The sequence below is a fragment of the Lepisma saccharinum genome, chromosome 21 (genome assembly GCF_977018435.1).
Source record: "Lepisma saccharinum chromosome 21, izLepSacc3.1, whole genome shotgun sequence".
Taxonomy (NCBI): domain Eukaryota; kingdom Metazoa; phylum Arthropoda; class Insecta; order Zygentoma; family Lepismatidae; genus Lepisma; species Lepisma saccharinum.
In genome coordinates, this window is record NC_139249.1 from 62,294,465 (window position 1) to 62,322,355 (window position 27,891).

The following is a 27,891-nucleotide window of genomic DNA, read 5'->3' on the forward strand; positions in this document are numbered from 1 at the left end:
TATACACGGTTGTATTCAGTGGACAATAAGTTATCTGCTACGATAACTCATCACGGGACTGAGTATCATAAATTTGGACAGTTTCAAGCCTCCACTACAGTATCCTGCTGTCGGCTGAAGTGACGTCATCGCCAACACCCAGGGAAGCTTCAGGTCAAGGTCAGTAGTTAGCTAGGCTCGCACCATATTTTGTTTACTCTTTCCTCACGTACTATTTCCTACACATCTTGCCCTCTTTCCTTCGCGATGGATGAAGAAGAGAAAAGAGTGTTGATACGCAAGAGAGCTGGATTTAGGGGCCAGTTAACACGAACACAAGCATTTGTTAATTCCTTTGAAGATACGGGGGAAGTTCAAGAAGTAAGGGTCCGTTTACAGAATTTAACACCTTTGTGGGAAAAATATGATGAAGTTTAAACACGTTTAGAAGTAGAAGATATAAACGAGAATCATGAACCTCACAGGGAGGATTTTGAAGAAGTTTACTACAAGGTACGGGGTAAAATGGAATCCATTATAGAGAAACATAAACAAGCACAAGCTGCACCTACAGATGGATCGGATGTTGTAAACAATGCTTCATCATTAGGCACCAAGCACATCAAATTACCCACGGTATCTTTACCCACGTTTCACGGTAATTATCAGGATTGGTTAGCATATTCAGATGCATTTCAGGCTATGGTTCACACAAATGACAATATTCCTAAAATACAGAAATTTCACTACTTGCGTTCATCATTGGAATCTGAAGCAAGAACACTTATAGATACTTTGCCCATGACTGATTCAAATTACGATATTGCATGGCAATTGTTAAAAGATAGGTATGAGAATAAACGACTGATAGCAGCAAGTCATGTCAATAACATCTTGCATGTGAACGCAATTAATAAGGAAAATGCCACAGAATTACGTCAGTTCATCAATGATGTCACCAGTAACTTAAATGCTCTTCGAGCCCTTGAATTACAAACACCGTTAGAAGATGTTATTTTGATACATCATTTTTTGGCTCAACTTGATTCTCACACAAGAAGGGAATGGGAATTAAGCCATACCGATCAGTCGTTCCCTACACTGAAGGAACTGTTCACCTTTCTAGAACAAAAATGTCAAGCTTTGGAATCAATGAAGTCTGTTCACGTAAACAAAAATGTTAATGAACACAAGGTTAGCCCTAAACAGAAACACATCCGTCAGTCAAATTCTTACCTGACAACTACAAATACGCAATGCTATTTCTGTAAATTAGCACATTCCTTATATTCATGCAAGTCTTTTGCAGGCGCAAGTCTGAAGCAGAAACAAGAGTGTGTGCGCAACAACAAACTTTGTTACAATTGCCTCAGATCGAATCATAATTTAAGAAACTGTACTTCAGGTAATTGTAGGCGCTGTGGATTGAAACACAATTCACTGTTGCATCCAGACGAAGGCGGTAAACGAGGAGGTCCTCTAAGGCAAGACCAACCAAGGAATGACTCACCAGACACGAGGAATGAAGCTGCAAGGACAACTTCAGTACAATCTTCATACTGCACATTTAAGAGTAAACCAAGATCACACGTTCTGCTATCAACAGCTTTAGTAGAAGTCATCGATTCTAGAGGACAGCCACATACATGTAGAGCTCTCCTGGACAGTGGGTCTCAGTCAAATTTCATCAAGGAAGATCTTGTTCAGAGACTACAGTTGCGAAAGCAGAAAAATCATATTCCAATCAGAGGAATCAATAATGTTTCATCGGAAGCCAAGCACAGTGTAGACATTCAGCTGCGCTCAAGAATGTCAGACTTCCAGACTTCACTTACTTGTCTGATACTCCCACGCATCACAGGGAACGTACCTTCTCAAGTTATTCATCATGAACATTGGAACCTACCAACCGACATTGAGTTAGCAGATCCAGATTTCTACAAACCAGAAGGGATAGATCTACTAATTGGATCGGAACTTTACTTGCACTTACTTCTTCCTGAAAGACAAACAAGAGATGAAAACTATCCAGTTCTTCAAAATACTGAATTAGGTTGGATTTTAGCTGGTCGGATGGAACAGCCTGTACAACCTAGTACACCCACAGTAGCATGTTTTGTACGCATGGAGGATAATTTGGATTCTCAATTACGGCGTTTTTTCGATTTGGAGGAAATGTACTCGAAACCAAAAACAGCTGAAGAAGTAACTTGTGAAAACCACTTCGATCAACACACCACCAGAGACGAAACAGGGCGTTTCATTGTTCGTCTCCCATTTCGATCAGATCATATAGAGCTAGGAAATTCATACAACCAGGCATTATTCAGATTACATCAGTTAGAGAAGAGGTTTCAACAACAACCAGAGTTGAAAGAGGAGTACGGCAGAATAATCGACGAGTATGAAATGTTGGGACACATGAAGCCAGTACAATCAGATCCAAATGAAGCTGATGACGTGTCATACTATTTACCACATCATCCAGTATTCAAACCTAGCAGCAGCAGCACGAAAACCAGAATTGTTTTTGATGCATCAGCAAAAACAACAAATAGAGTCTCATTAAACGATATACTGATGGTCGGTCCAACCACACATGCCGATCTTCAGTCTATAGCTCTTCGCTTCAGAACGCACAAGGTTGTATTTACGGCAGACGCCGAGAAGATGTTCAGACAAATCCTGATTCATCCAGATGACACTAAGTCTCAACGCATACTTTGGAGAAAATCTACAGATATGCCAGTACAAACGTTCGAGCTCACAAGAGTCACATTTGGTTTGGCATCATCACCATTTTTGGCGACCAAAACATTGCAGCAGTTAGCTGAAGAGGAAGCAACCAAGTTTCCGAATTCATCCAAAGTTTTACAACGAGATGTTTACGTTGATGACCTCCTCACTGGAGCTAACAGTATTGAAGAAGCTAGACAATTGCAAGGAGAACTAATCGATTTACTGAATTCAGCAGGATTCACTTTGAAGAAATGGTGTTCTAATCATCCAGAACTTCTTGAAGCAGTACCAGCTACTCATAGAGAAATGCAACTACCATTTCAGTTTGACAAGGGAGCAAACGTTACAGCTTTAGGCCTCACATGGGATCCAGTCACCGATAAATTGCAAGCAAATAACAAGGAGATAGTGTCATGTTATGAAGACAACATCACTAAACGACAAGTAGCCTCTATTGTCGCATCAATCTTTGATCCTTTGGGACTAGTGAGTCCAATAGTAATTTCTTACAAGATATTTCTACAACAATTATGGTTCTATAACATGGAATGGGACGATAAGTTACCAGATAAGCTCAACATGGAGTGGAAACGTTTGTCTCAACAGTTACCAAACATTAATCAGATACAAGTTAACAGATTTGTGCTAGTTCAAGGAAAAGTGGTTGACATTCAACTCCACGGATTTTCAGATGCATCGCAAGTTGCATATGGCTGTTGTTTGTATCTTAGATCAACAAATGAAAATGGTGAAACCACTGTACATTTACTTTGTTCACGTTCGCGCGTGGCACCTATAAGAAGGATCACTCTTCCTCGTCTTGAATTGTGCGCTGCTTTGTTGCTGGCGAAACTAACACACAAGGTGTTACAACTACTACAATTGGAAGTCAGTAGAGTCAATCTATGGACCGATTCGAAGATCGTACTGGCGTGGCTTGCATCACCTGCAAGACGATGGAAAACCTTTGTAGCGAATAGAGTTTCACAAATTCAAGAATGTACTAAGCCTCAGTACTGGAAACATGTAGTGTCAGCACAGAACCCCGCAGATTTAATCAGCAGAGGGACAAATGTAGACTCACTACACACCTCTCAAATGTGGTTTCATGGCCCTGATTGGCTATCACTTCCAGCAACAGCATGGCCTTCGAGTCCAACATCGTCAAGGGATGATGACTTCGAACTCGACGAACTTGAAGAACAAAGAACAACTACAGTAAGTCTAGTCACAAATGCACCAACAATAGAATTTATCAGCAGATTTTCGTCGTTATTGAAACTTCAAAGAGTGATTGCATATTGTTTGAGATTTCTACACAATGCGAAGAACAAACAAGAGAAACACATAGGATCATTGTCAGCAAGTGACTTAAGATCAGCGTTACATACTTGCATTAGAAGCATGCAACACGAAGTTTATGGCAAGGAAATAAGAGAATTGTCTTCTAACAGTCAGGTGTCAAAGGATAGTCAACTTTCAGACTTGCATCCTTTCCTAGATGACAAGCAAGTACTCAGAGTTGGAGGAAGACTTAGACACTCGCAGCTACCATATGATAGCAAACATCAAAGCATATTGCCACCAAAGCATCATTTAACTGAATTGATCATTCTTTCAGAACACCACAGGCTATTACATGCAGGACCGCAACTCCTTATATCTTCATTACGACAGGAGTACTGGATACCAAGAGCCAGACAAGTGGTCAGAGCTATTCTGCACAAGTGCCTCATTTGTTTCAAATTAAGAGCATCTATTTCCAACCAACTCATGGGACAATTACCACCATCCAGAATACAGTCCACTAGACCATTTCTAAACACTGGAGTTGATTACGCTGGACCAGTTATCATCAAGCCGTCAATCACCAGAAGCAAATCAAGGTTGAAAGCATATGTAGCAGTATTTGTATGCTTTGCCACCAAGGCTATACACCTAGAATTGGTCGGAGATCTCAGCACCAAGTCATTCATTGCTGCTTTGCGAAGATTTACGGCACGCAGAGGAAAATGTCTGAACTTGTACAGCGACAACGGAAGAAATTTCGTAGGTGCCAATCGTGAGTTACAAGACTTGAAGAATTTATTCCAATCATCAGACTTCAACAAGTCTTTAGAAGACCATGCAGCTCAGGAAGGATTCAAATGGCATTTTCTACCACCCAATAGCCCAAATATGGCTGGACTTTGTGAAGCAGGAGTGAAGTCCATGAAGCATCACCTGAGGAGAATCGTAGGGAACTCTGCTCTCACTTTCGAAGAACTTGAAACACTCTTAGTTCAAATTGAAGCCTGTCTTAACTCAAGGCCCCTCACAGTATTGTCACATGACCCTACAGATCCCAGTTTTATAACCCCTGGCCATTTCCTTATTGGTGCACCCCTAACTAGTTTTCCTGAGCCTAGTCTAACTAACATCAAAGAATCCAGTTTATCCAGATGGCAGAAATTGCAGCAGATGTACCAACAACTATGGGACCGTTGGTCAAAGGACTACTTGCATTCCCTGCAGCAGAGGACCAAGTGGAACACCCAAAAGAAGAATTTGGAACCAGGAACAGTGGTTTTAGTGAAGGAAGATCACCTACCTCCACTTACATGGAAACTTGCTATAGTTGAACAAGTGCATCCTGGTGCGGATGGACTAGTGCGTGTTGCAACTGTTCGCACTTCATCTTCAACCTATAAACGTCCAGTTAACAAACTAGTGCCTCTTCCAATAGATCATTAGTTGTACTTTTGTTGATCGACTCGATCAAGAGGGGGGACTATGTTTGGGATAGATTAGTGTATGTATTATTATTTGTGTTATCAATGTGTGACAATTTGTGTATCTTAAGTATTCATTATACTTGTCGCCACTAGGTGGCAGGACAGTGCAGACTCTGCTTCGGAGACTGTGCAGGGCGTGGTACATATCGGGAAATACCCGCACTGTACGAGAGAACAGCGAGAGACATTGCTACACGGTGGTCGACTCCATTCCAATGTAGTCCAGTGTCAGTGTACATTAAATAGTGTATAATCAGTCCAGTGTTTAAATAAGAACCGCAACATATTCAATAGTGGAACCTTCCCAAAAATATGGAAAACGAGCGTTATTTGTCCTCTTTACAAGGGGAAAGGGGATGTAAATGACACTAATAATTACAGAGGTATTTCTCTCCTGCCCGTGTTAGGGAAAGTATATTGTAGTATTCTGTACAACAGATTGAGAAAATGGGCCGATATTTTTGATAAACTGACCCCCCTGCAGGCTGGTTTCAGGTCCAATAATAGCACTATAGATAATGTTTTTGTCCTGAACACATTGATCCAAAGCAAGTTAAACGAGAAAAGGGGAAAATTATATTGTTGTTTTGTTGATTTTGAAAAGGCGTTTGACTCTATCAATAGGCAAATGCTGTGGGGGAAGTTATGGGACATGGGGGTATCGGCTAGAATGATTAATACGCTAATGAATATGTACAGAGGGGTCAAATTTTGTGTCAAATGTGGGCATCACGAGAGCACGGTAGGCGTCAAGCAGGGATGCATACTTTCACCTTTACTTTTCATTCTTTTTATTAATGACGTTGCTAGCTTCGTGGGAGAAGAAGGAGCTGAAACACCGGAGATAGTCGGGACACCGATACCAATCCTTCTCTATGCGGATGATCTCGTTTTAATATCAAACGAAGTACAGGGGTTACAGCGGGGATTGAACAGACTTAAACAATATTGCACAACATGGAAGTTGAAGGTAAATACACGAAAAACTAAAATAATGGCGTTCAAGAAAGGTTATGTTTTCGCAGCAAAGGAGCGGTGGACCTATGGGGATTCCGAGCTTGAAAGGGTCAAACGTTTCACCTATCTAGGCATCACGCTGAGTATGGCAGGGGAGTGGACAAAGCACATCGAAGGCAGAAAGGGAAAAGCTTGTTATGGGCTGGGCAAGGTAGAGCGACTGCAACGGAAAGTCCCTACAGTCAGTGTGAGATTGCTGGACCAAATTTATGAAGCAACGGTGAAAGCAACCCTATTTTACGGCGCGGAACTATGGGGGAGGGTAGGGGGGCGAGTAGCAAATCAGATACAAGCGCGGTTTTTAAAACAAATACTGGGAACCAGCACGAGTGCAAGCACGTGTGGCGTCCTGAGGGATATGGGAAAACATAGGGAGGATGTCGAAGCGAGGATGAGATGTTTCAAGTACTGGATGAAGCTGGAACAAGGGGCCGGAGACTCACTGAAAGAACAGTGTCTGCGAGTTCAGATTGAGGAAGGGTTCGCACGCCACTGGGCAAGTGGAATTAAGGACGACTTGTACAGAATGGGTCTGGGGGAACTGTGGGAAGAGGTGAGGGGCGGGAGGTGCGAAACTGGGATGTTGCAAATCATAAGGGAGAGGTTGGTGGACGGTAGCAGGCAAGACATCATGGCAGAATGTAGGGAGAAGGTAACGCTCGTCGCCGCACAACCGCCAGGGGTGTGGGTGGAATGGGGAAGAAAACGATATATTGATACGTGTACGTACCAGCAAAGACGTGGATTCGCCTGGTTCCTGCTAGGGGGGTGGAGGCAACACAAACTCAAGGGGCCGGACGGTCGTGCCATCTGCACGTTATGCGGAGGAGAGGAGACGAGGGCTCACATCCTACACGAGTGTGTTTGGTCGGCACCCCTCAGACAACGCAAATGGGGGGACAGTGCAAGGGACAGCATTGAGCAGACCATCCAGGCTATATGTAGGGAGGAGAGGAGTGGTATAACGAATGTAAATATCAAAGCCCTGGGCTCCTATTTTCATGCAGTTTGGAGGGAGCGCAGGAAACTGCTGCAAGGAGTCAGTGAAAGTGAAGGGTACGGAACAACAGGGGCTCAAGCATAGGTGAAGAGTGTAATGTAGTGTTGTGAAAATGAACAATCTCAAATGCAAGAAGAGGACCACATTGCTATTTATATATGTACATAGTATGTAATTATTTTCCAAATGTTTCTGTTTATAAATGTTTCTGAATGTATGATAAATGGGGTGCATGTTTAAGGTCGGGGTGTTTATGTAACAATATTGTAAGATACGCACAGCCGAAGGGCTCGTATCAATATCAATAAATATAATATCATATCATATCATATCATAAGAAAGGGTCCCGGGTTCGATACCCGGTGGAGGCACATAGTCGTTCGGATTCCACTTTAAACTGTAGGTCTAGTCCCGATTAACCTTACTGTGCATAAAGTGGACTTATAACACCAACTCAATCAATCAATCAATCACCTTCTGACCTGGACAGTCGTTCCTGTGGATCAATGGGAGGTGAGTGAGATGTACAATTAAAATTTGCTGAGTGAAATGTGTTTGGTTAGTTATGCAAGGCCCTCACTTATCGTTCGCTATCCAACGGAGGGTCGAGTATCTGAACGCTCAGCTATTTGACGGCCAAAGAAGCATTGCTCGACGAGCGCTGCTCACTTGCTCCCTGAATAAGCTTGAACCTTGCTCAGTACAGGTTTAAGCCACAGAATATATAATTTTTATGTTTCGATCTCGCGAGTGAAAGAGTAAGAAGAGAAAAATTGGCGAAGAAGTATTTGCGATAAACGATTTGCGATATAGCGTAATTACGGAGAATGTTCAGGTAACAGAAGGTAATAAAATTTTCCACTTTCTATAAATGTATTTAAATGAAAGTGTTGTTTTACCGAATATACACCGAAGTTTTGAGAAATTGTGCAAGGGTGTGAAACAGAACATTTCGACAGCTTTGTCCACATCAACCATTTACATAATTAACAGCATTTCAAAATCTCTGAAATGTTGTCCACTCGACGCAGCCATATTGATCACAGATTACTCAAAGGTGCTGATATTTTAGTCAATGAGCACACAGCGTCAAGAAATGATTTGTCTGCTCAAGGAGCGAAAATCTTGCTCAGCGAGCATCGCTCAGCTACACGACTCTCTCCAAGTTCCGAAAAGAGGCGAACATGGGACTTAAATGGCACTAAACTCCGTACCAGCTAACTGTAGACCAGGCGAACGAGAACAAGTCTCTGCGCGAGTAGTGACGCGAGACGGCTCCACCAATGAAGAGTGAGAGAAAGGCGATTGTATAATGGGCGACGGGAGTTACCCGCTCTCTCCGTAAGCGTTGCAAACTTTTTGAAAATGATAATACCGAACGCACATGGCAAACGGACCGTATTTTTGTCTCCAGGTCCGTACGATTGGTTAGATAAATATTAGGGATAAAACTGACAAGCCGTGCATTTAGCTTACGGACTAAAGTCTGGACCGTAAGTCCGTACATGCCATGAAATTTTCGTATATGTACGGCCAGGACCGTACAGTTGGCAATGCTGCGCTCCGACCACTCGATTTTCTTCCTCCTCCTCTGCCGATATGCGCGGCCCTGCTCTACAGGTAGCTGGGACTGGGTATAGACTACTTCATCGGGCGACCCCTCCCCTCCCCCTTGAGGCTGCTGTCCTCCTTCTCAGGTTCAAGAGTCGAACTGAACATCTTTGCTAGCTCCGAAATGATGGACACATATATACAAAATGAATAAGTCTTTTCCTGCTGATTTAATCTCACGTCTTGAGGTTCAAATTGCTCGAAACAAATTGATTGAATATGGTGGTGGACACTTTCAGTTGTTATATCTCTTAACTGGAGATCGTACATAAGTTCCGCAGGCAGAATGTCGCATCAGATTATTATTTTCATTTAATAATCTCAAATTCAGATTCTCATTTTGCCTGTTCTGTCAAATGTTTTGCTTTTGAAGGTTTAAAAAAAAACTCCGTGGTAAAATAGCTATTTGAGGGCAAGACAAGCGGCGACGCTTGGTCAGTGTATCGAGTCCTATAGCCGTTGTTTTCATACTTTCGAGAAGGGAGTTCGGTGTGGTGGTACATTTTGCGTATAGTAGTAGCACCGTCCAGTTCGGTGCACTTGTTCACTCTCTCTGCACTCGCGCGTCTAGTTGGTTACACGGTGCAACACCTACTCGTCTACTTCATTCATTTGGTGTCAAGTAGTGTGTTTTGTGTCTGCACCGTTTGCACCACGTTCTGGAGCGGTGTAATGTGTGGTGTATGGTCACGTGGTGCGAGCTAACTAATCAAATGACCATTTAAAGCAGCAGACAGGCGTTTGTTGAATATTTGGAACTTGAGCACCTCTATTCGTCTACTTGGTCGAATTTCATTTCCTTGCAGCAACCTGACACCTGGTGTCAAAAAGAGCAGCGAACTAGACGGAGCCACTGCACAGTTGCTACATTTACACGAAAGAGGAACTCATTTTTTGTCTAAAGAAATTCTATTACACTACTGATGCTACAACCCAGACCATTGGTTGGAGCATATTGTCTCTGTTGCACACACGCATATACACGAACGTATGTCGTAAGCTTGTGTGAGATTATATCATATTTTTGTCCACTTGTGTATTTTAGTCGTTTTATAAAGATAAGGTATATATATGGTATGAGAGTGTGTTTATAACGTTATGTACTCATAAAATGTTTATCAATATGCACTCTAATATTTTTTAAAAAAAATGTATAATTACTGTTTCAAATTAATCTAATTTCTTTCCATAATATAAAGATAACTGAGTGGGAAAAAAACCTCCGGAATTGTAAAAAAAGTAATAATAATTAATCAGCTCCTAATACTTACGATACAAAGATTCACCACAAATTCTACTTCCTCCGAAAATTCAAAAGTGGAGAAAGAGTTGAAGCAGCCCTCCGAAGAACGCCGTATGACACTTTGGGAATGTGCAGAGTTACCAGTAAAATCATGCTGCGGCCCTGCCTATACAGGCTACAAGCTGGCCAGTCATAAGATCGGATGTTGCCCAAAGATTGCTACTGTGTTTGCATATGGTTTTATGGTGTTTCTGCTGTAGTCCAGTAACATACAACAGGTTTTATCCGTTTTTCTCGCATTCACTGAAATGTGCCATACAGCGTTATTCGGTGGAATGCTTCAGCTAGTTAGTTAGTTAATTAGGTTGTTTTTATTTTTTTTGTCTGAGATACAGCATCTCAAGTGTGTCTTGATAAACTTCTGCCCTCAGTTTTCTTCCTGGAATATATCTCTTTAAAGCAATGGTTGACGGAAGACATTTTTCCCTGGATCAAAGTTTGTCGTTTGATGTTCGTATCACTGATCGAACACGGGACCGAGGCAAAAGCTTTTCTAAAGATCCCGTGTGAATTTAGTTATTAATAACAAACTAATCTAAGTTATAATCTAAGGATGCCAATAAAGGGGGTACAGACCCTCATGACCCCTGTTGTTACGCCCTCCTATTGAAATGGAATAAATTGATTTTATGGCTCGATAAGCATTATTTTGGGTAAATTGACATAAGCTGAGATAGAGATTCTATGCATTCAAAGTTTGTGTACCAGATTCTAGCTGTCCGATATTTTGAATGTGACATACTACTATTATAGGTGTACATAAGGTAGGAACGAAAGAAAGCTTCATTAACAATAAAATATAATATAGTTTCTACACCATGATATGTACATATGTAATGTTTAAGTAACATGCAACTTTCAACAAATTGAAAACAGATATTTATGCACAATGTAATTTGTGCTTAAACTTTTCTATTAAAGTGTATAAAATAATTTGCGTATTGAAACATATTTACATGGTACTCTCGTGTTTAACTATACATGATCAGTCTAGAAGCGCTGGTCGCCGTCGGCCGCCGCCGCGCACCCGTTGGGGTTCCTGCCCGTGCTCCCGTCGGAGGACTTTGCGACGCCGTTGGCCTTCACGGAGGTGTCCTTCGTCTTGGTCTTCTCTTGGTTGGTCTCCAGCTGCGACTTGCTTATCCCCACCTCCTCGGCGAGGTGGTTCTTGGAGAGCATCGCCCTCCACATCCGGGAGAAGCAGTTGCGGAAGTTCTCTGAGAGGACCCCGTAGAGGACGGGGTTCACCACGGTGTTGAGCAGGGCTATGACGAGGGTCCACAAGAAGTCGTGCGACCTGAGGAAGAACCTCAGATCCTCGTTGGGCCTGCTCCCGTCCAGGTAGATGAGAACCATCATGATGGTGATGGGCAGCCACATCAGGAGCACAACCACCACGTTGAGCAAGAGGACGCGGACCACGTGCAGGTGCTTGTGGAAGCGCACCTCCTCGTGCTGCGTGAGCGACCCTCTGGGCTGGGAGTTCTTCCTCCAGGTGATCCCCAGACCGAGGCCCACCAGCCCGCCGATGCTGAGCTCGCTGTCTCGTCTCTCGCTCTCAGGGGCGTCCTCGAGGAGGATGGAACCTGGAGCGGAGTTCACGACGCAAGGATTGGCCCACCTGTTCCTCGTGTTCAGCAACTTCTGGAATATCTTGTGGTAGTGGAAGATGAGGAGCGCCATGGGACAGATGCAGGCCACCAGCAGCACCGGCACTATGAAGCAGAGGGAGACGTGCACCGTGTCGCTGCGAGGGAACACCATGGTGCAGATGGTGGTGGAGCGTCCCTCCGACAAGAACACCTTCTGCTCCCTGAACCAGAACGCCACCGGTAGGAACAGGAGGCACGCCACCAGCCATATGGTGACCACGAGAGCCAGGGAGTGTCTCGCGGTGAGTCTGGTCCTGTATGGTGGCACCACGATGCATCTGTATCGGTCGACGCTTATTAACGTGAGGGTCCAAAGCAAGACGAAGCCACACACAAACTGCAAGAAAAAAGTAAACGATTTTACTATAAATACCAAAACAAAAAGTCTTCTTTTGCGATACTCTAAACACTGAAGAGCAATAACAACAGTTCTAAAAAATGTCTATCTTAATCACAATTTTACACAACAATCGTCAATATTAAATACACACACAAGTATCAAGGAAAGATCGAAATTAAGTTATCTCACCTGACAACGACAAATGTTGTAGGGAAAACACATAAATATGTTCACTATTAAGTTTAAAAAAATTATAATGGAAAATATTATGAAGAGGCATATAAAGGGTTTTCCAATAAGAACGATATGATTTTGAAATGAACTGGCAACTATGCTTCAAATGTTATAACTGTCACTAGTTGTCATTTGTTTTTAGTATACTGTGACAATTCATCATGGCTAAATACACGCTTCAAGAACGTTTGGTTATTCTCCAAAAAAAATATGAAAATATACGTTCTATTGAACTTGAAACGGATCATAATTTTGGGCAAAAAATTATCTTCTCAGATGAAGCTCATTTCTGGTTAAGTGGATATGTTAACAAACAAAATTGTCGTTTTTGGTGTGAAAACAATCCACAAGAAATTCCCGAGAAGCCCTTGCATCCGCAAAAGGTCACTGTATGGTGTGGTTTATGGCATAATGGCATCATCGGACCATTTGTTTTCCAAAACTAGATAGGAGATGCAGTTACAGTGACTGTTAGTTGGCCTCCAAGAAGTTGTGATTTAACTCCTTTAGGTTGCTTTTTGTGTGGTTATTTGAAATCTATAGTGTATGCAAACAGACCACAAACCCTTGATGCATTAAGATTGAAGATCGAACGCTGCATTTGTGACATTAAGCTCGAGTTATTGCTCAAAGTCATCGAAAATTGGGTTCATCGAATTCACTCGTGTGCACGAAGTCGAGGTGGACACTTAAATGATGTGTTATTCAAAACATAATGTAATAAACTATGCTTCAAAAGAATATAAGAAGTTTGGTTGTATCTGAAATAGTTATTATTTTATTTCATTGTAAAATCATAACGTTCTTATTGGAAAACCCTATACATTGCTTGAAACAAACTCTATTTTTGACTCAAGGGAAATGTATGGAAATGGAAAGAATTATTGTCTGCACGTTTGGTTATGTTACGTAATTTAATTCTTGATTAAGATATTACAAAACATTGCTTAACATTTTGTAACGTCTTAAGTTGTGAATTCTCTACAACCCTGAGTACTATGCAAGTGTTGAAGAGAGGCAAAGTCTATCAGCTTAACATATTTATTTTAAGGAAAATCCAATAATTAGAAGATTACAGTTCTCATCTAACTTAATATACTGTACATTGAACAAATGCTATTTAAAAAAAGGTGCAGATGGACGCATAATAACTCTACACATCCTGAGATAATTTGAAATTTACGTGCACATGTATTTCTATTTGCATTTCATTATTTTTCATAATTTTTCTGCGTACCGAAATGAATGGTGAACTGTGAATTCACAAAATCTATGAAGAAATAAAAACATAAAAGCATTCATGTCTTACTCGAGATTCGAACCTACGAAACCAGGTTTCTTAAATTCCCTTTCGCTTATTCAACTAAACTGCATATATTCTTCTGTGCTTTAATATTGATAGTGTTTTCCGTCATAATTGGTTTTATAATGAATAACAGCGAACCATCTAATTTTTATTACATGGGAGAAACCTAAGACAGTACAGTACCTCACTTAAGTAAGCAGCTTTTAAACAAGGAAAAATTCACCATACTAGATCATCCATCCTATTTACCAGATCTGGCTACTTGCCACTTTCCTTTCTTCCTTCGCGTGAAACCTGTATTCGTGAGGAACTCGTTTTGAATCAACTGGTGAGGTCCAGAAAAGAATGATATAGTGTCGGAAAGCACAGACGCAAAACATGTTTCTAAGTTATTTATTTGTCTCGCGATAAATGAAGTGTAGCGGCGTGCGGATGCAGAAGAGATCATGTTAATAGTATAATAGAAAGGTCTCTCATGCAAGAAATAACTTCTAGTTTAAATAGCCAATATCAGAGAGGAATAATATTTGTTTCTCTAACATTCTTCCACTTTTCGTTGATTTTTTAAAATTCCTCCACTTTCCATTTCGTTGTTTCTCTAACATTCTTCTACTTTTCATTTCGTTGTTTCTCTGACATTCTTCCACTTTTCATTTCGTTGTTTCTCTAACTTTCTTCCACTTTTTGTTGTCTCTCTAAAATATTTCCACTTTCCATTTCGTTGTTTCTCTGAAATTCTTCCACTCTCCACTTCGTTGTTTCTCTGATATTCTTCCAATTTTCATTTCGTTGTTTCTCTGACATTCTTCCACTTTTCATTTCGTTGTTTCTCTAACTTTCTTCCACTTTTCGTAGTCTCTCTAAAATATTTCCACTTTCCATTTCGTTGTTTCTCTGAAATTCTTCCACTCTCCAATTCGTTGTTTCTCTGATATTCTTCCAATTTTCATTTCGTTGTTTCTCTGACATTCTTCCACTTTTCATTTCGTTGTTTCTCTAACTTTCTTCCACTTTTCGTTGTCTCCCTAAAATATTTCCACTTTTCATTTCGTTGTTTCTCTGAAATTCTTCCACTCTCCACTTCGTTGTTTCTCTGATATTCTTCCAATTTTCATTTCGTTGTTTCTCTGACATTCTTCCAATTTTCATTTCGTTGTTTCTCTAACTTTCTTCCACTTTTCGTTGTCTCTCTAAAATATTTCCACTTTCCATTTCGTTGTTTCTCTGAAATTCTTCCACTCTCCACTTCGTTGTTTCTCTGATATTCTTCCAATTTTCATTTCGTTGTTTCTCTGACATTTTTCCACTCTTCATTTCGTTGTTTCTCTGACATTTTTCCACTTTTCATTTCATTGTTTCTCTAACATTCTTCCACTTTCCATTTAATTGATTTTCTAACATTCTTCCACTTTCCTTTTCGTTTTTTCCTCTTTGCCAGCGGCGATATTTTATGACGTCTCTCGAGGACGAAGCGTCTAGCAGCATTTATGAATGCGAACTATGATTTATCTTCATAGCTTTCGGGCGTCAACAGCGCACTCCACTAGACGTGGGCGAGCGGATATTAATAGACATTCCTTGGGAGTGGTTTGTTTTTATTGCTCCAGCATTACACATTCTGAGGCGTAGAAGAGGTTAAAGTTGTCTCCAGCAGAGGTTTAGCTGCTGGAGGTTCATTGACTGGAAAACTACATAAAGGTGCTCTCGTTTTTGAAGAAGGACTCATCGCAGGTTTCCGGCGATCAACAAACTTTTAGTGTTATGAGTGGCTGTTCACCTTCGACCTACTTAAGGAAAGCAAGCACATCTCAGATATCTTTGGATTCGAGGAGCAACAGAAAAATTAAGGAATGCTTTCTCGCTGCACTTATATACATATACAGGGTGACTCATAAGTAATAGCGCAAACTGACACAGTTGAAATTACACGATAATAGAAGCAAAAAAGTATGAGTAAAAATGGGTCTGCAAACTTTCAGTTTTCGAGATAATCACGAATGTGTGATTACAAACCGCCACTGACTTCATTGTTTGTAAACGTCGTCCTAGCTGGTAAAATGCTAATAATGTGTGCGAATTTTTGGTTACAAGCCGTCATTGATTGTATTTTGTAAACACCGAGTGCTTTACTCCTTGCGCGGTCCGAGGTTTGCTCTTTGTTTACAAAACAGAACATTTCCGAGAGGTGGCGTTGTAATCAAACAGGATGGAAACAATCAGTACAGAGAATTGTACATACTTGTGACCAATTCAGAAATTATCCGGGGGTGTTCGAAAGAATTCGAAACTCAATGCGGAATCGCGTACAGTATTGCATCCAGATGGAAGGACGACATTTTGAACACCTCCTTTAACAGGTACGAGTGTACAGGAATTGTAACGTAGAACATACGTACTTGTAAAGTAGTGCTGTATTCCTTGTTAAAGCAAGTAGAATGTTCAATAAAAGCAATGAGATCTCCTGATTTTTCATACTGTATTATTGGTATTTTACCAACTAGGACGACGTTTACAAACACTGTAGTCAGTGACGGCTTGTAACCACACATTCGCACACATTGTTAGCATTTTACCAACTAGGACGACGTTTACAAACAATGAAGTCAGTGGCGGCTTGTAATCACACATTCGCGATTATCTCGAAAACGGCTCGTTTGCAGACCCATGTTTACTGAGACTTTTTTGCTTCTATTATCGTGTACTTTCACCTGTGTCAGTTTGCGCTACTACTTTTGAAGCATCCTGTATACAGGGTGTAATTTTAATGGGGCCCACAGACCACAGAAACGTATAGAGGACATCAATACAGACAACTTTTCTCGTTGGTGCGTTGTTTCGGCGCTACTGTCGTTCAAAAAAGCCCGTTTTTCCGCCTGAATGCTGGCAACCACACACATTTGATTGCATTTGAGACGTCATTTCCTGTCGTGAAGCGAGGCGTTCCAGGGTTGCCAGGAACACAAATATTCTGTAAAAAATGGCATAGCTACAATCAACCATATTATCTACCGTAAAACAAGGCGAGAAAACATGTTCTCTAACCCAACAGGAAGTGAACAAACGATACGAAAAATGGTAGAAAAAAAAGGAATTCAAATGGAAGTGGTAATATCGAATTTTGTCTCAGCCTACATGTCAAATATTTGCAAATCTCGTTGCCAAGTTGGCATCTACAGTTTAGTATATCCACGTCTTCCTTCTGATACTCGTCTGTGATACTGAACATAATCAGGTTGTTACTGTGGTTATACGTGTTTTAGCCATAATGTAACAACGTCAACCTCGGATACTTCTGTTATCAGCACAGTAATACCACAACGCATGTATCAGGACAAATAGGTATACCAACCTGTAGATATCAACCTAGTAACGAGATTTGTAAATACTTGACATGTAGCTGGGTGATGGTGATATTTGATATGTAGGCTGAAACAAAATCCGATATTGTCACTTCATTTGAATGCGTAATTTTCTACCCTTATTCGTATAGTTGGTTCAATTCTCCCTTTCCCTGGGATGACTGTCGGTCTTCTGACTTGTAGGTCGTGTTACCCTAGATGTTCTGTGTACTGGGCGCGTTCCTATCTTCGCATTACAGCTCATAATGTGGTTGGTAGTCTCACTTTTCCGAAAATTTGTGTGTTCCTTGCAACACTGCCGTGCACTGTTTCGCCACAGGGAATGACGTTACAGATGTGTTCAAATGTTGTGTTGGGTTGCCAGCATACAGGCGGCAGAACGGGCTTTTCTGAACAACTGTAGCGCCGAAACGACGCTCCAACGAGAAAAATGTTACTGAGAAAAGTTGTTTGTTGTGATGTCCTCTATACATTTCTGTGGTCCGTGGGCGCCATTAAAATGACAACCTGTATATACGTGGGCATAAAAAATCGGGTTCAAATTTTCACTGAAAGTTTTGAAGAATGGAAATTGGAAATAAGAAATGTTTAATCAGAGCAAATGCAAATTGAATGTAATTTTAAATACAAACAAGAGGAAGTGAGCTGCGTTGTAGATGAAAATTCTACAAAAATTAAAGTCCCTGGAAATACTAGAAATGTAGTTGTTCGAGAATAGTTAAAGGAATGGAAAACAGAAAATAGTACTACACAAGATCTAGTCATTTTATTTAGAGTAGCGTTGAATTGTTATAGGAATGGAATGTTTCGGAAAAGAAATAGGGTTAGGGGCCTCTCCCATGAAGCAACGCAGTGGTAACGTGGCCTTGTATTAAAAGGGTACCTGGTGCGATACCCGGTGGAGGAACACTGCACGATGGCTCGGATCACATTTGAAACGGTAGATCTAGTCCCAATTAGACTATCTGTGCATAAAGTGACTTAAAATAAAAATTCAAACAAAACCAATTGAACCATAACTCACATCATTAACTGCTCTCTAACTCAATGGGTATTTCCCGAAGATTGGAAAAAGGCCGTAGTGACACGCATACCGAAAACCACTGTTTCCCTTTATGTTAAAGATCTAAGACCAATAAGCGTACTACTAATTATATCTAAAGTATTAGAACGCATACTGAAAGAACAATTAGTAGACCATCTGATGTTGCATGACAACTATTCTCCACATCAATCAGGCTTCAGCAAACAGCACAGTGCAGTAACTACTTTAGTTAGCGTTGTTGATGACATAGCCAAGAGGATGGGTAATGGTAAAATGTTGTTCCAGGTACTCCTTAATTTCACCAAGGCATTTAACTCCATAAAACCACAACCTCTTGCCAGAGAAATTGAAATCTATCGGTATAAATGATAGAGAATTGTTATGGTTTCAGTCTTATCTAACGAACAGGCAACAATGTGTAAAATTAGTACATGAATAAGTCGTGCATACCTAAATGGCTTGATATGAAACAAGGAGTACCGCAAGGAAGTATTCTAGGACCTATCCTCTTCTCCCTATACATAAAAGATTTTAATGATGCACTAAAACACTGCAAATACCACCAGTATGCGGATGACACACAAATATATATATAAGCATAAGATTTATACTGAATGTCAAAAGAAGAGAACATATTTCCCCGTACTTACAGGAACTAAATAGGTTAAACGTTAAAAATAGGAGAATATTTTTGGCATTGTCGTTATTGTACAGGATTCTGAACAATAAGGAACCGAAATATTTATATAATCAAATATCTCCGTACAAGAAGAAGAGGAAACACATTAACCTTCGTCAAAAACCACAATTCACGATCCACACACACAGAACAACACTCTATGGAAATTTCTTCATGGTCACTGAAATAAAATAATGGAATGAACTCCCCCCGCCACTGACCTTAGGGGAGCTCCACCCTGCAGTACACACAAAAAACCTAAGGAAGCATCTACTGTCCAAACAATAGTGCCTGGCTTTGTCTTTTCTATAATGAATGGGAATGAGGTATTGGTTTAAATTTAGTTTTGTCTCTGTAATAATTGTACTCTAATTGTGGTATTAGATTTAACTCTGTACCTTCAGTACATTAATTGTTTATATATGAATGTTTTATTTTTATTTTTCTACTGCAACAGTGATTTTCAAGAAGTGTGAAGTGTCAATTGCAGTATGTATTTCACAAGGGTTTGTTGAAAGAACGGCCCGCGATAAAGGCGATTTTATTATTATTATTATTATTATTATTATTATTATTATTATTATTATTATTATTATTATTATTATATTATCATAGGGAGAGGAAGGGGCATAGATTCTTCACGCAAGAGTGTTTTGATTTGATTTGATTTTTTTTTTAAATTTGATTTTCGGCCACTTTCGGCTACTTGCGAAGATGAGAGTGACTGATGACATGATGAAAATGATTGTTATTGTTGATTTGGTGTTTTAGGTCTACTTTATGCACAGTAAGGCTAATCGGGACTGGACCTACAGTTTAAAGTGGGATCCGAACCACAATGTGCCTCCACCGGGTATCGAACCCGGGACGACGCTACCACTGCGTCATCGGGGAGGCCATGATGAAAATAATGAATGAAAACTAACATTGAACACCCATCCCCAGGCTGGGATTCAAACCCGGAGCCATTTGCGCTGTGATAACCACCCAACCATTCATCGATTTTAAAGAACTTAAAGAGCTTTTCACTTTGATGTTAGGAGTAGTACACGTCAACAATGTATTCCACTATCAGTATTAATTTTTGAAGGGCTTGCCTGTAAGATATTTTAAAACATGTGTGCTGTAACCTCTGATGTCAACCAATTTGAATAGTTCATTATTACCAATTTCAAGAAGGATAAAATTCACTCTTTGGGAAGTTTGATTACCTGCACTTACGACCAGTGTCATTTTGTACCTGTACCTGCCTGCATTGTACTCCTGATTATTATAGGGATCCACTACAACATTGTCACTCAGTGAAATTAGAGGATCTTCATTTGAGGATCAATTTCAAGTTCTGAAGCAGCCTCTACCATCTTGCTAATCTTATCTGTTCAGTTTTGACACAAGGACTTCCCGTCCAATACTGAGATCGATTGCAATAGGGGTTGCAAATCACAAAGCAACAAGTCACAGCAAAGCGTGACCTTCACCCAAATGTTATCATGCATGATACCACCCTCTCAACAAGTGTTCACGTTCGAAGAACACCTCTATAAGTCTCGAAGCTTATGTCACTCCCTTGATCTTCATGAACTCTACAAGATTATAGCAACGACCTCGTCTTTTAATGGAGTTGAATTAAGGCTTCTTCAAGAGTGATACAGCTTGAGCAAAGCTCGCTGTACACAGGATGGTATTCTTCTTTCATGGTTATGAGGAAATGCTGAACTGAACTGACTTTTGTCAGGATAATATTGATAGCCAACAAAGAAAAGGCAGTCTCCTCACAAATATCATCAAATTCCTAATTCCGTAACTTATTCTTTTGAACTTTTCACTGTATTGTGATAAATACCGGATGTTAAAGAGAACACGTATCATGGAATAAATAACAACAGTGTTGATAATTATCTCCCACCAACAAGATTGCATGGTTTTGACGTCCCTTTTTCTCCATTTTTCAACCCACATTCCCTTGTTTCCTTTTTTTAAAAACATTTTCCTTTCTGGTCTCTTTATTGACTTGTTTTTCAACCTACATTTCCCTTTTTTCCCATTTTTGAAAACATCTTCCTTTGTCCCTTTATTGACAAGATATCAAATATTTTCTACGACTGTATTTTCCATAAACAAAACATTCAATAATTGCATATTTGGTGTAGCTTAGAGGAAAGATGGAACAAGGCCTTCTACCGTATCTTCCCTCCATGAGTGTTGCGAGTACGTTGCAGCGATTGTTGCAACAATGCGATCTGGGCTTAAGTAGTAACAAACACAAGTAAGCTGCACGTCTGTCGAGTTGAAAGTATACTTAATATCTGCTAGATTTAGACCTTAATTGTGAAGTTTTTTAGAATAGTTTAAACTTTACTGTGTGACAGTGATGACATTATTGAGTGTCAGTGGTAGCAAGTTATGAAATGCGGATGGCAAGATTATTCGCTGTACTTCTTTAAAAAAGAAAAAAACAGTTTGTTTTTGCACTCCACTAAATATATTAATTATTTTAAATGAAAGCACAATATATAAAAATGTATGCATTAAATTTCTTGCATTTTTTCTTTACTTCGTACGAAATATAATATTTTTAGTGGAGTGCAAAAATATACTATAAACTCTTTTCATGTCCTTTTTGGCAATAATTGTTACTTTATTGTCCTTTTTAGAGTAAAATGTTTCCCTTTGAAATCCGGTCTCTAGTCATAAACCACAAGCCTCTTTGCTTCAGGTAGTGACGGTGATGGCAGCACTAGCACGCAGGCCTGGCAATAGTTTACCTGATTCTGGATAGCAACAGTCGGAACAACCGGTTCTATTTCTAATTCACTGTGCTCTGCTTTTTATTTGAAGTGGAAAGCTTATTTTGTGTTTCTGATTTTACTCTTCAATTTTTCCTCCTTTCTGTCTTGAACACCAGTTATCTGTATACTTAGTTTTCATCGTTCGAGAAACTATATCCCAGTTCGTCGGATATTCAGAAACCATTTTTTAAGTATTGTTCGTCCTTTCTTTTACAAGCCACCGTATACAGTATGTTTCAGAAAGCATCATCCTATTTGAAAAGGCTATAGGCTATTAGGAAACCAATGAACATAGAATCTTGCAGTAAGTTGTAACATACATGTTGGAACATCAAATTTTACTTACAGTTAGTTTTGATTTGTTGCAGGTAAGTGCTTTACTTTTGCAGCTCACTCTTTAGTCCGCATCAAAAAGGCAACCAAGCAACAGAAAGCTTTCTGCGTTCTCCACTTCAACAAATGCGAGTCCGTTACAGCTGTGCAGCGTTAGTTTCGTCGTAAATACGGTGCTACATCACCTACTGCTCACAGTATTCGACGTTGCACAGTTGCAACGAACTCACATTTCTTGAAGCAGAGCATGCACAATGTTTCCTGTTGCTTGGTTGCCTTTTTCATGCGGACTAAAGAGTGAGCTGCAAAAGTAAAGCACTTACCTGCAACAAATCAAAACCTACTGTAAGTAAACTTTGATGTTCCAACATGTATGTTACAACTTACTGCAAGATTCTATGTTCATTAGTTTCCAAAATATAGCCTTTTCAAATCGGATGATTATTTTTGAAACACCCTGTATATTAAGATATTAGTGTAAGCTACGACCCAAAAAGTAATGATATTAATATAAACAGAGAGTAATTTTAACAACACTGATGACAATTCAAATTATGTTTATCATTATCATCATTATGAAGACAGACATCCATATATTATATGCAAATATCTGACATGTAACTTAATATAAAAATGAAAAATAATATTAATATGTAACTGCAAGCATCTTTTTTAAAAAGATTTTAAGATAATTTTACACATATTCTATATCTGCATAGGAAATATGTAATAAGGCTAGGTTAATTATCGAAATATCCCCCCAAAACGTTTGAAAGTCAGAATACTTGCGTAGGTGAAAAAACTTACATTTATTTCATAAAAATATAAGAATTCACAGTCATTTTGCAATTGGTTAGCAGGCCTCATGTTTCAAGTCTGAAACTCGAAAAATTCAACATGTTCTGGTGCCGCAATAGATTCATCACAACACTTAGAGTGATACCTATGTATGTTAGGACAATATTAAATTGCACATTATTTCCTTCATTTTTCACCTTAATTAGAAATAAAGCAGAAAATATGTTTAGAATTTATTATTTAAAAAAATACATGTAATATTTTTAAGTTTCGTGTGTTAATAATAATATGTCATTTTCCATTTTCTCATTTTACGTCGCATTTCAGCCACTTTTGGCTAATCACGACGATGAAAATGAATGACGATCAGATAAAATTGACGGAGCGACATTCACATATAACAGTAACTATAAATGTAATTATTTAACATTTTATTACATCATTATTATTTATTTATAATACTTCCTATAATTTGATCCTTACATACGAAAGAGAATAATCACATAGATGCTGAAAACTGAAGCGCTATAGTTAGAAAACGTCCTGCAAACGCGGTATTCTCAAGCTCAATTGCGTCGAACAATCGTTGATAGAGAAAGTCCCATAAAACCAAAGAGGTTTACATTGCTCGATGCTTGTTTTCGAGCAGAGTTGGGGGTCAAAAGATGAATGACGTCATTGAGGAGTTAATAGGGTTACATCTGGCGATTAACTCGTCTCAACAGGGCCTGATGAGGGTCAACCGGGAGCAAGACGGATGGCAGCCGGGGCCGTCGCCTGACACTCAGCACCCCGATTGATAGGACAATGATGGTCTATAATTGGGCGTCTAATTTAAGACGACAGATGCGAACTTATGTTCCCGCAGATTAAGAAAGAGAGCAGCTAGTTTCCAACATCTGCGTTCACAATGCTGGTGCCCCTGTAACAAAAAGAAGAAACGGAAAATGTTCACGTTTTCCTCAATTCACGAGGGCAATTTTAAACGTATTGTGCCAGACTCTGCAATGCAGAGGAACGCTCTCCTAAGATATGCGCTATTTTTTTTACATGTTTATGTCATGGTGCCGCAGTTGGTCGCAATGAAGAAAGAGTACAAGCTGAGCAAGATATACTTGATGCTGTTGCCCTGTAATCAGAGGATCCGTGGTTCGATCCCCCGATGAAGACTCAAGTATCACAACTGTTGGTTCATTATTTCAAAGTGGCGTATCCCGGTACAATTTTCACATCTTAACATACAGAGGATTTATTACAAAAAAATATTTTTCAATTTTCATCTAATTATTTTATTGCTGAAATGTAATAAGCACTTAGGTACAATAATCATGGAACCTATTAGATTAATTTTTAGGAACTCAACAATGAAATACTGACGTCACAAAAGTACTGATTTTAAAATTCCGAGTATATTCTTGATGAAAATAAACAGTATTATTTTTCTGATCTCTCACATGAGGCTACAAAGGAAAAGGCATTTAATCACTCTACATTTAACTAAAAGGCACATTAGCAGAAATACTGTGCATGAACACCTCAAACATGCGTAAGAAAAGTGGGGAACTGTTCGAGATACGCTACAGGCAACAGTGAGAACTCAATGCAAGACGAAAGCAATTACAGTGACATTTAGCGGGAATAACAAGAACTAAATGAGAAACAAAGTGATTATGGTGATATCTAGCGAGAATCACAAGTAACAAGAAGAAACTAGTATACTCGGGCAATTACAAAAAACACGTACACTTTTATGTTAAAAGGTTAAGCAACTATAACTACACAAATTAGACTCAAAACCTATGATCATATATAAATTATATATATAATATGGATATCGGAAAAGGGGATTCTTCCTGTACGTTATACAGAGTATCACGATGTTGTTGCCGTAATTGACATTGGAAGAACAATTGATAAATTGTTTGTATAGCTTCTCCAAACTGGCAGGGCGCAACTTTTAAACGTGCACTTATCGGTTGGTTGTGCAACTTACCATGCGTTACTGTGGAGTATAATGAGTTCAATTATTACGACATTGATAAAATAATGCAAGTGTTTTAAATACGCATTATGTAATACGACGATGATATATTATTTTGTAACTGGCATTAATATAATTCGTGTGGAGTACATTTTTATGTCTTGTTATGCAGATATGGCGCACAACAGTCTCACATAAACGTCTAACATGCATTTTCCAATGTGGACGTTTGAAGATAATCCAGCCCATACTGTTAATCGTCGCTCGTATACAATAAACATTTTAAAGCAGTAAGCATAAATTTCACGTAGCGAGCAAGAAAAATGTTGAGTCAAATTTATGTTTTTTGTTCGTTCGCGCCAACATTTCACTCGGCACAATCGTTGACTTAGGGGGCCGGAGAAAATTTTGCCCACCTCCCTTTCTGACGTCGTGGTTATGTCGGATGGTTAGTACATATTTTGCTATTTTTATCTTTCAATATTCAATTTTTCTTCGGGACCGCAGCCCCCCATCCCTAAAGCTCATATAAAATCCGGCCTTGGTTTTCACTATACCATCTTGATTGAATGTTTAGTTTAATTAATGTCGCTTTGCCTACTTATGGTAAACCGCAATGATGGGGACGAATGGTCATCAGGTGAAGTAGATGAAGGGCCAATCACAAACACAGATGAACAACGCAAGCGCCACTGATTGTGGGTTCAGGCGCCAGAGCGTCGTCGGTCTGCAACATTGCAGCTACAGGGTGTACTACGTAAAAGAGAAGTTGACATTTGGGTCCGTTCTCAAAAGATCACCCGGTACACTGCGCACTAACCAATCGAAGAAGCCTGTTATAAGAACCCGTGGCGCAACAGCCCGTGAGGGCCAGGGCCTACCTACCGAATACCGGCCTCACTCCCAGCTGTCGAGGTGGGAGATCATCCAACCAGTTACGCGGGGACGTGTGGTCAGCACGACGGACCACTAGTCGTTGCAGGTTTCCATGATCGGGTTACGCTACTCATTTGTAGCTCCCCAATTTCCTCATGATAGTGAGGCCCATACACAGGCCGAAGTCTCAATTGAAAAGTTGTTACGCTTCCCCGAGGAGACTCGAACCAGCGAACGTCCCGTAGCCCGAGCCCAAAGCATGCCTTAGACCCCACGGCCACGGTGCGGGACGAAGAGGCCTGTTCTAATTGTTCCAAATCTTCTTGAATTGTTGTTTTAAGTCAATTTATAATTGAGATTGATCCTACAGTTTAAGGTGGGATCCGAACCACTCTGCACTGTGCATCAACTGGGTATCGAACCCGGGACACCTTGATTACAAAGCGACGACATCACTACGCCATCAGGTAGGCCGCCTAAAATTTCTTGTATTGTAAGAAAATACACTGAATGATGCATCAGGCTTTATTGCAGATCTGCTTCGACCGACGGTCAGAATCAACACGCGGGCATCCGTTGATCCCGGAAGATCGATCAATTTGCTTTTTTTGCTGTGGTTGTTAACCTTCGGCAGAGACCAAAGTCTTCCCCAGCCTCGGAAACTAATGAAAATGCAATTCCGATCGCTTCCTCAGGCGCGACACTAATGTTTACTTGTCCTCGTCCACACATCGAGGCTTGGGGAAACAAACAACACGTCTCGAGAGCAAGTGAAGCGAAGGCGGCTGTAAACACAGGAGGACGGTCTCCCTTGAGAGCGGGCTTTCCACACGTCCTGCACATACACATTTCACGGGTCTTTTGTCCGCATTCTGGTAACGTACGTGCAAATTGCACTTAAGAACACGTCCTTAGGCTTTTTAAGAAAACGTGTAAGTTGTATGTTAATGTGCTACTTCAAAGTTTCTTGCAGTTGAAGTGAAATAAAACTAGACGTGTATTTTTCCGATTCGAACGCATACCGCCTACCATAACGATAGCAATCTGTTTTCTATGATTTGCACCTGGCCTTCGAGCCAAAATGTCTTCCGATATCGGTCTCATATCGAGTTGTAAAAAATAATAAGTTATGTCAGTGTTTCGTTAAAAAACGCAACAACTGACTAAGTTTTATTTATAGTGCCTAAGAAAACCTATTTTGCTTGTTAGAACCTATTTCAGGTTTATGCGCCTAAATCAAGCCTTTTTTTAGGTTTTTATATATTTTTTAAGGTTTTACACGATTTTTAAGTCACACAGAGGCATTTTCTTCGTTTGGTGACGAAAACATTCAATGACGAACGTGTTTGAATCGTATTCTCCGTCGATTCCCCTTCTTCTAAGTCCATGGTGATTTTTGAAAGCTCTAAATAAAGCAAAATGTCTGGTGCCACTGTTACCTGTACAATCCAAAGTGGTCTGACCTATGTGGTCTTGCTCACTTTCGCGTCACTTTCGTGCTTTGTGGCATTCACGCCTTGGAAACTGACATGTCAGCATTGAAGTTTGCACCACTGACGATGCTTTTGTCGAAAGATTATCCTCACAGACAAAATTGCGGAGTTTGACTGTGGAAAACATGAAAAAGGATTGTTGCCTAACTATACATAGGTACGTCGAAGAATGGTACGTCGCCTTAGGTAGGCAACACATAACGTTATGGAAGATAGTACGTATTCCAGGATATAGGTGCCCCATTTTGATTGCAGGTGACTATAACTAATCAGCATTTTTCAGGAATTTTGAACTATTTTAAGTTTTTTTTAACCTACTTTAAGATTTGTCGATCCTAAGTTAAGATTTTTAGGACCTATTTTATGATATTTAGAACCGATTTTAGGGTTTTTTCAACCTATTTTAGAATTTTTAGTGTCTGTATTAGGAACCTAAAAACACACTTATTAGAACCTAAAAATCCGAGGGCTAGTCATAAGGTCTCGTTTCGAAGCCACTCGAACCATTAAAATCAGAATTTTGACCTGATTAAGTGTAACAACACAGCATTTCCTTAACAATGTGTGACTCTCGGTATAGTCT

The 27,891-nt window shown here is 39.9% G+C and overlaps 2 protein-coding genes across 2 annotated transcripts in view; one reads left to right on the top strand and one right to left on the bottom strand.

Annotated features, from left to right (window-relative positions):
* Positions 1-504: 504 nt before the first annotated feature.
* Positions 505-5,451, top strand: LOC146004214 (uncharacterized). Its single transcript, XM_083142885.1, has one exon. It carries the CDS (start codon positions 505-507, stop codon positions 5,449-5,451), a length of 4,947 nt encoding a protein of 1,648 aa, XP_082999011.1.
* A 5,754-nt stretch (positions 5,452-11,205) lies between these two features.
* LOC146004347 (neuropeptide Y receptor type 2-like) overlaps positions 11,206-27,891 on the bottom strand; it is an 83,541-nt gene continuing 66,855 nt past the window's right edge. The window contains exon 2 of the mRNA XM_083143134.1: positions 11,206-12,412. Coding sequence (XP_082999260.1) covers positions 11,414-12,412 — 999 coding nt within the window. The 3' untranslated portion in view covers positions 11,206-11,413. The remainder of the gene's footprint in view (positions 12,413-27,891) is intronic.

Bases quoted from the DNA above. Each gene is read 5' to 3' on its own strand.
- LOC146004214 (XM_083142885.1), top strand. From the start codon at position 505: ATGGAATCCATTATAGAGAAACATAAACAAGCACAAGCTGCACCTACA.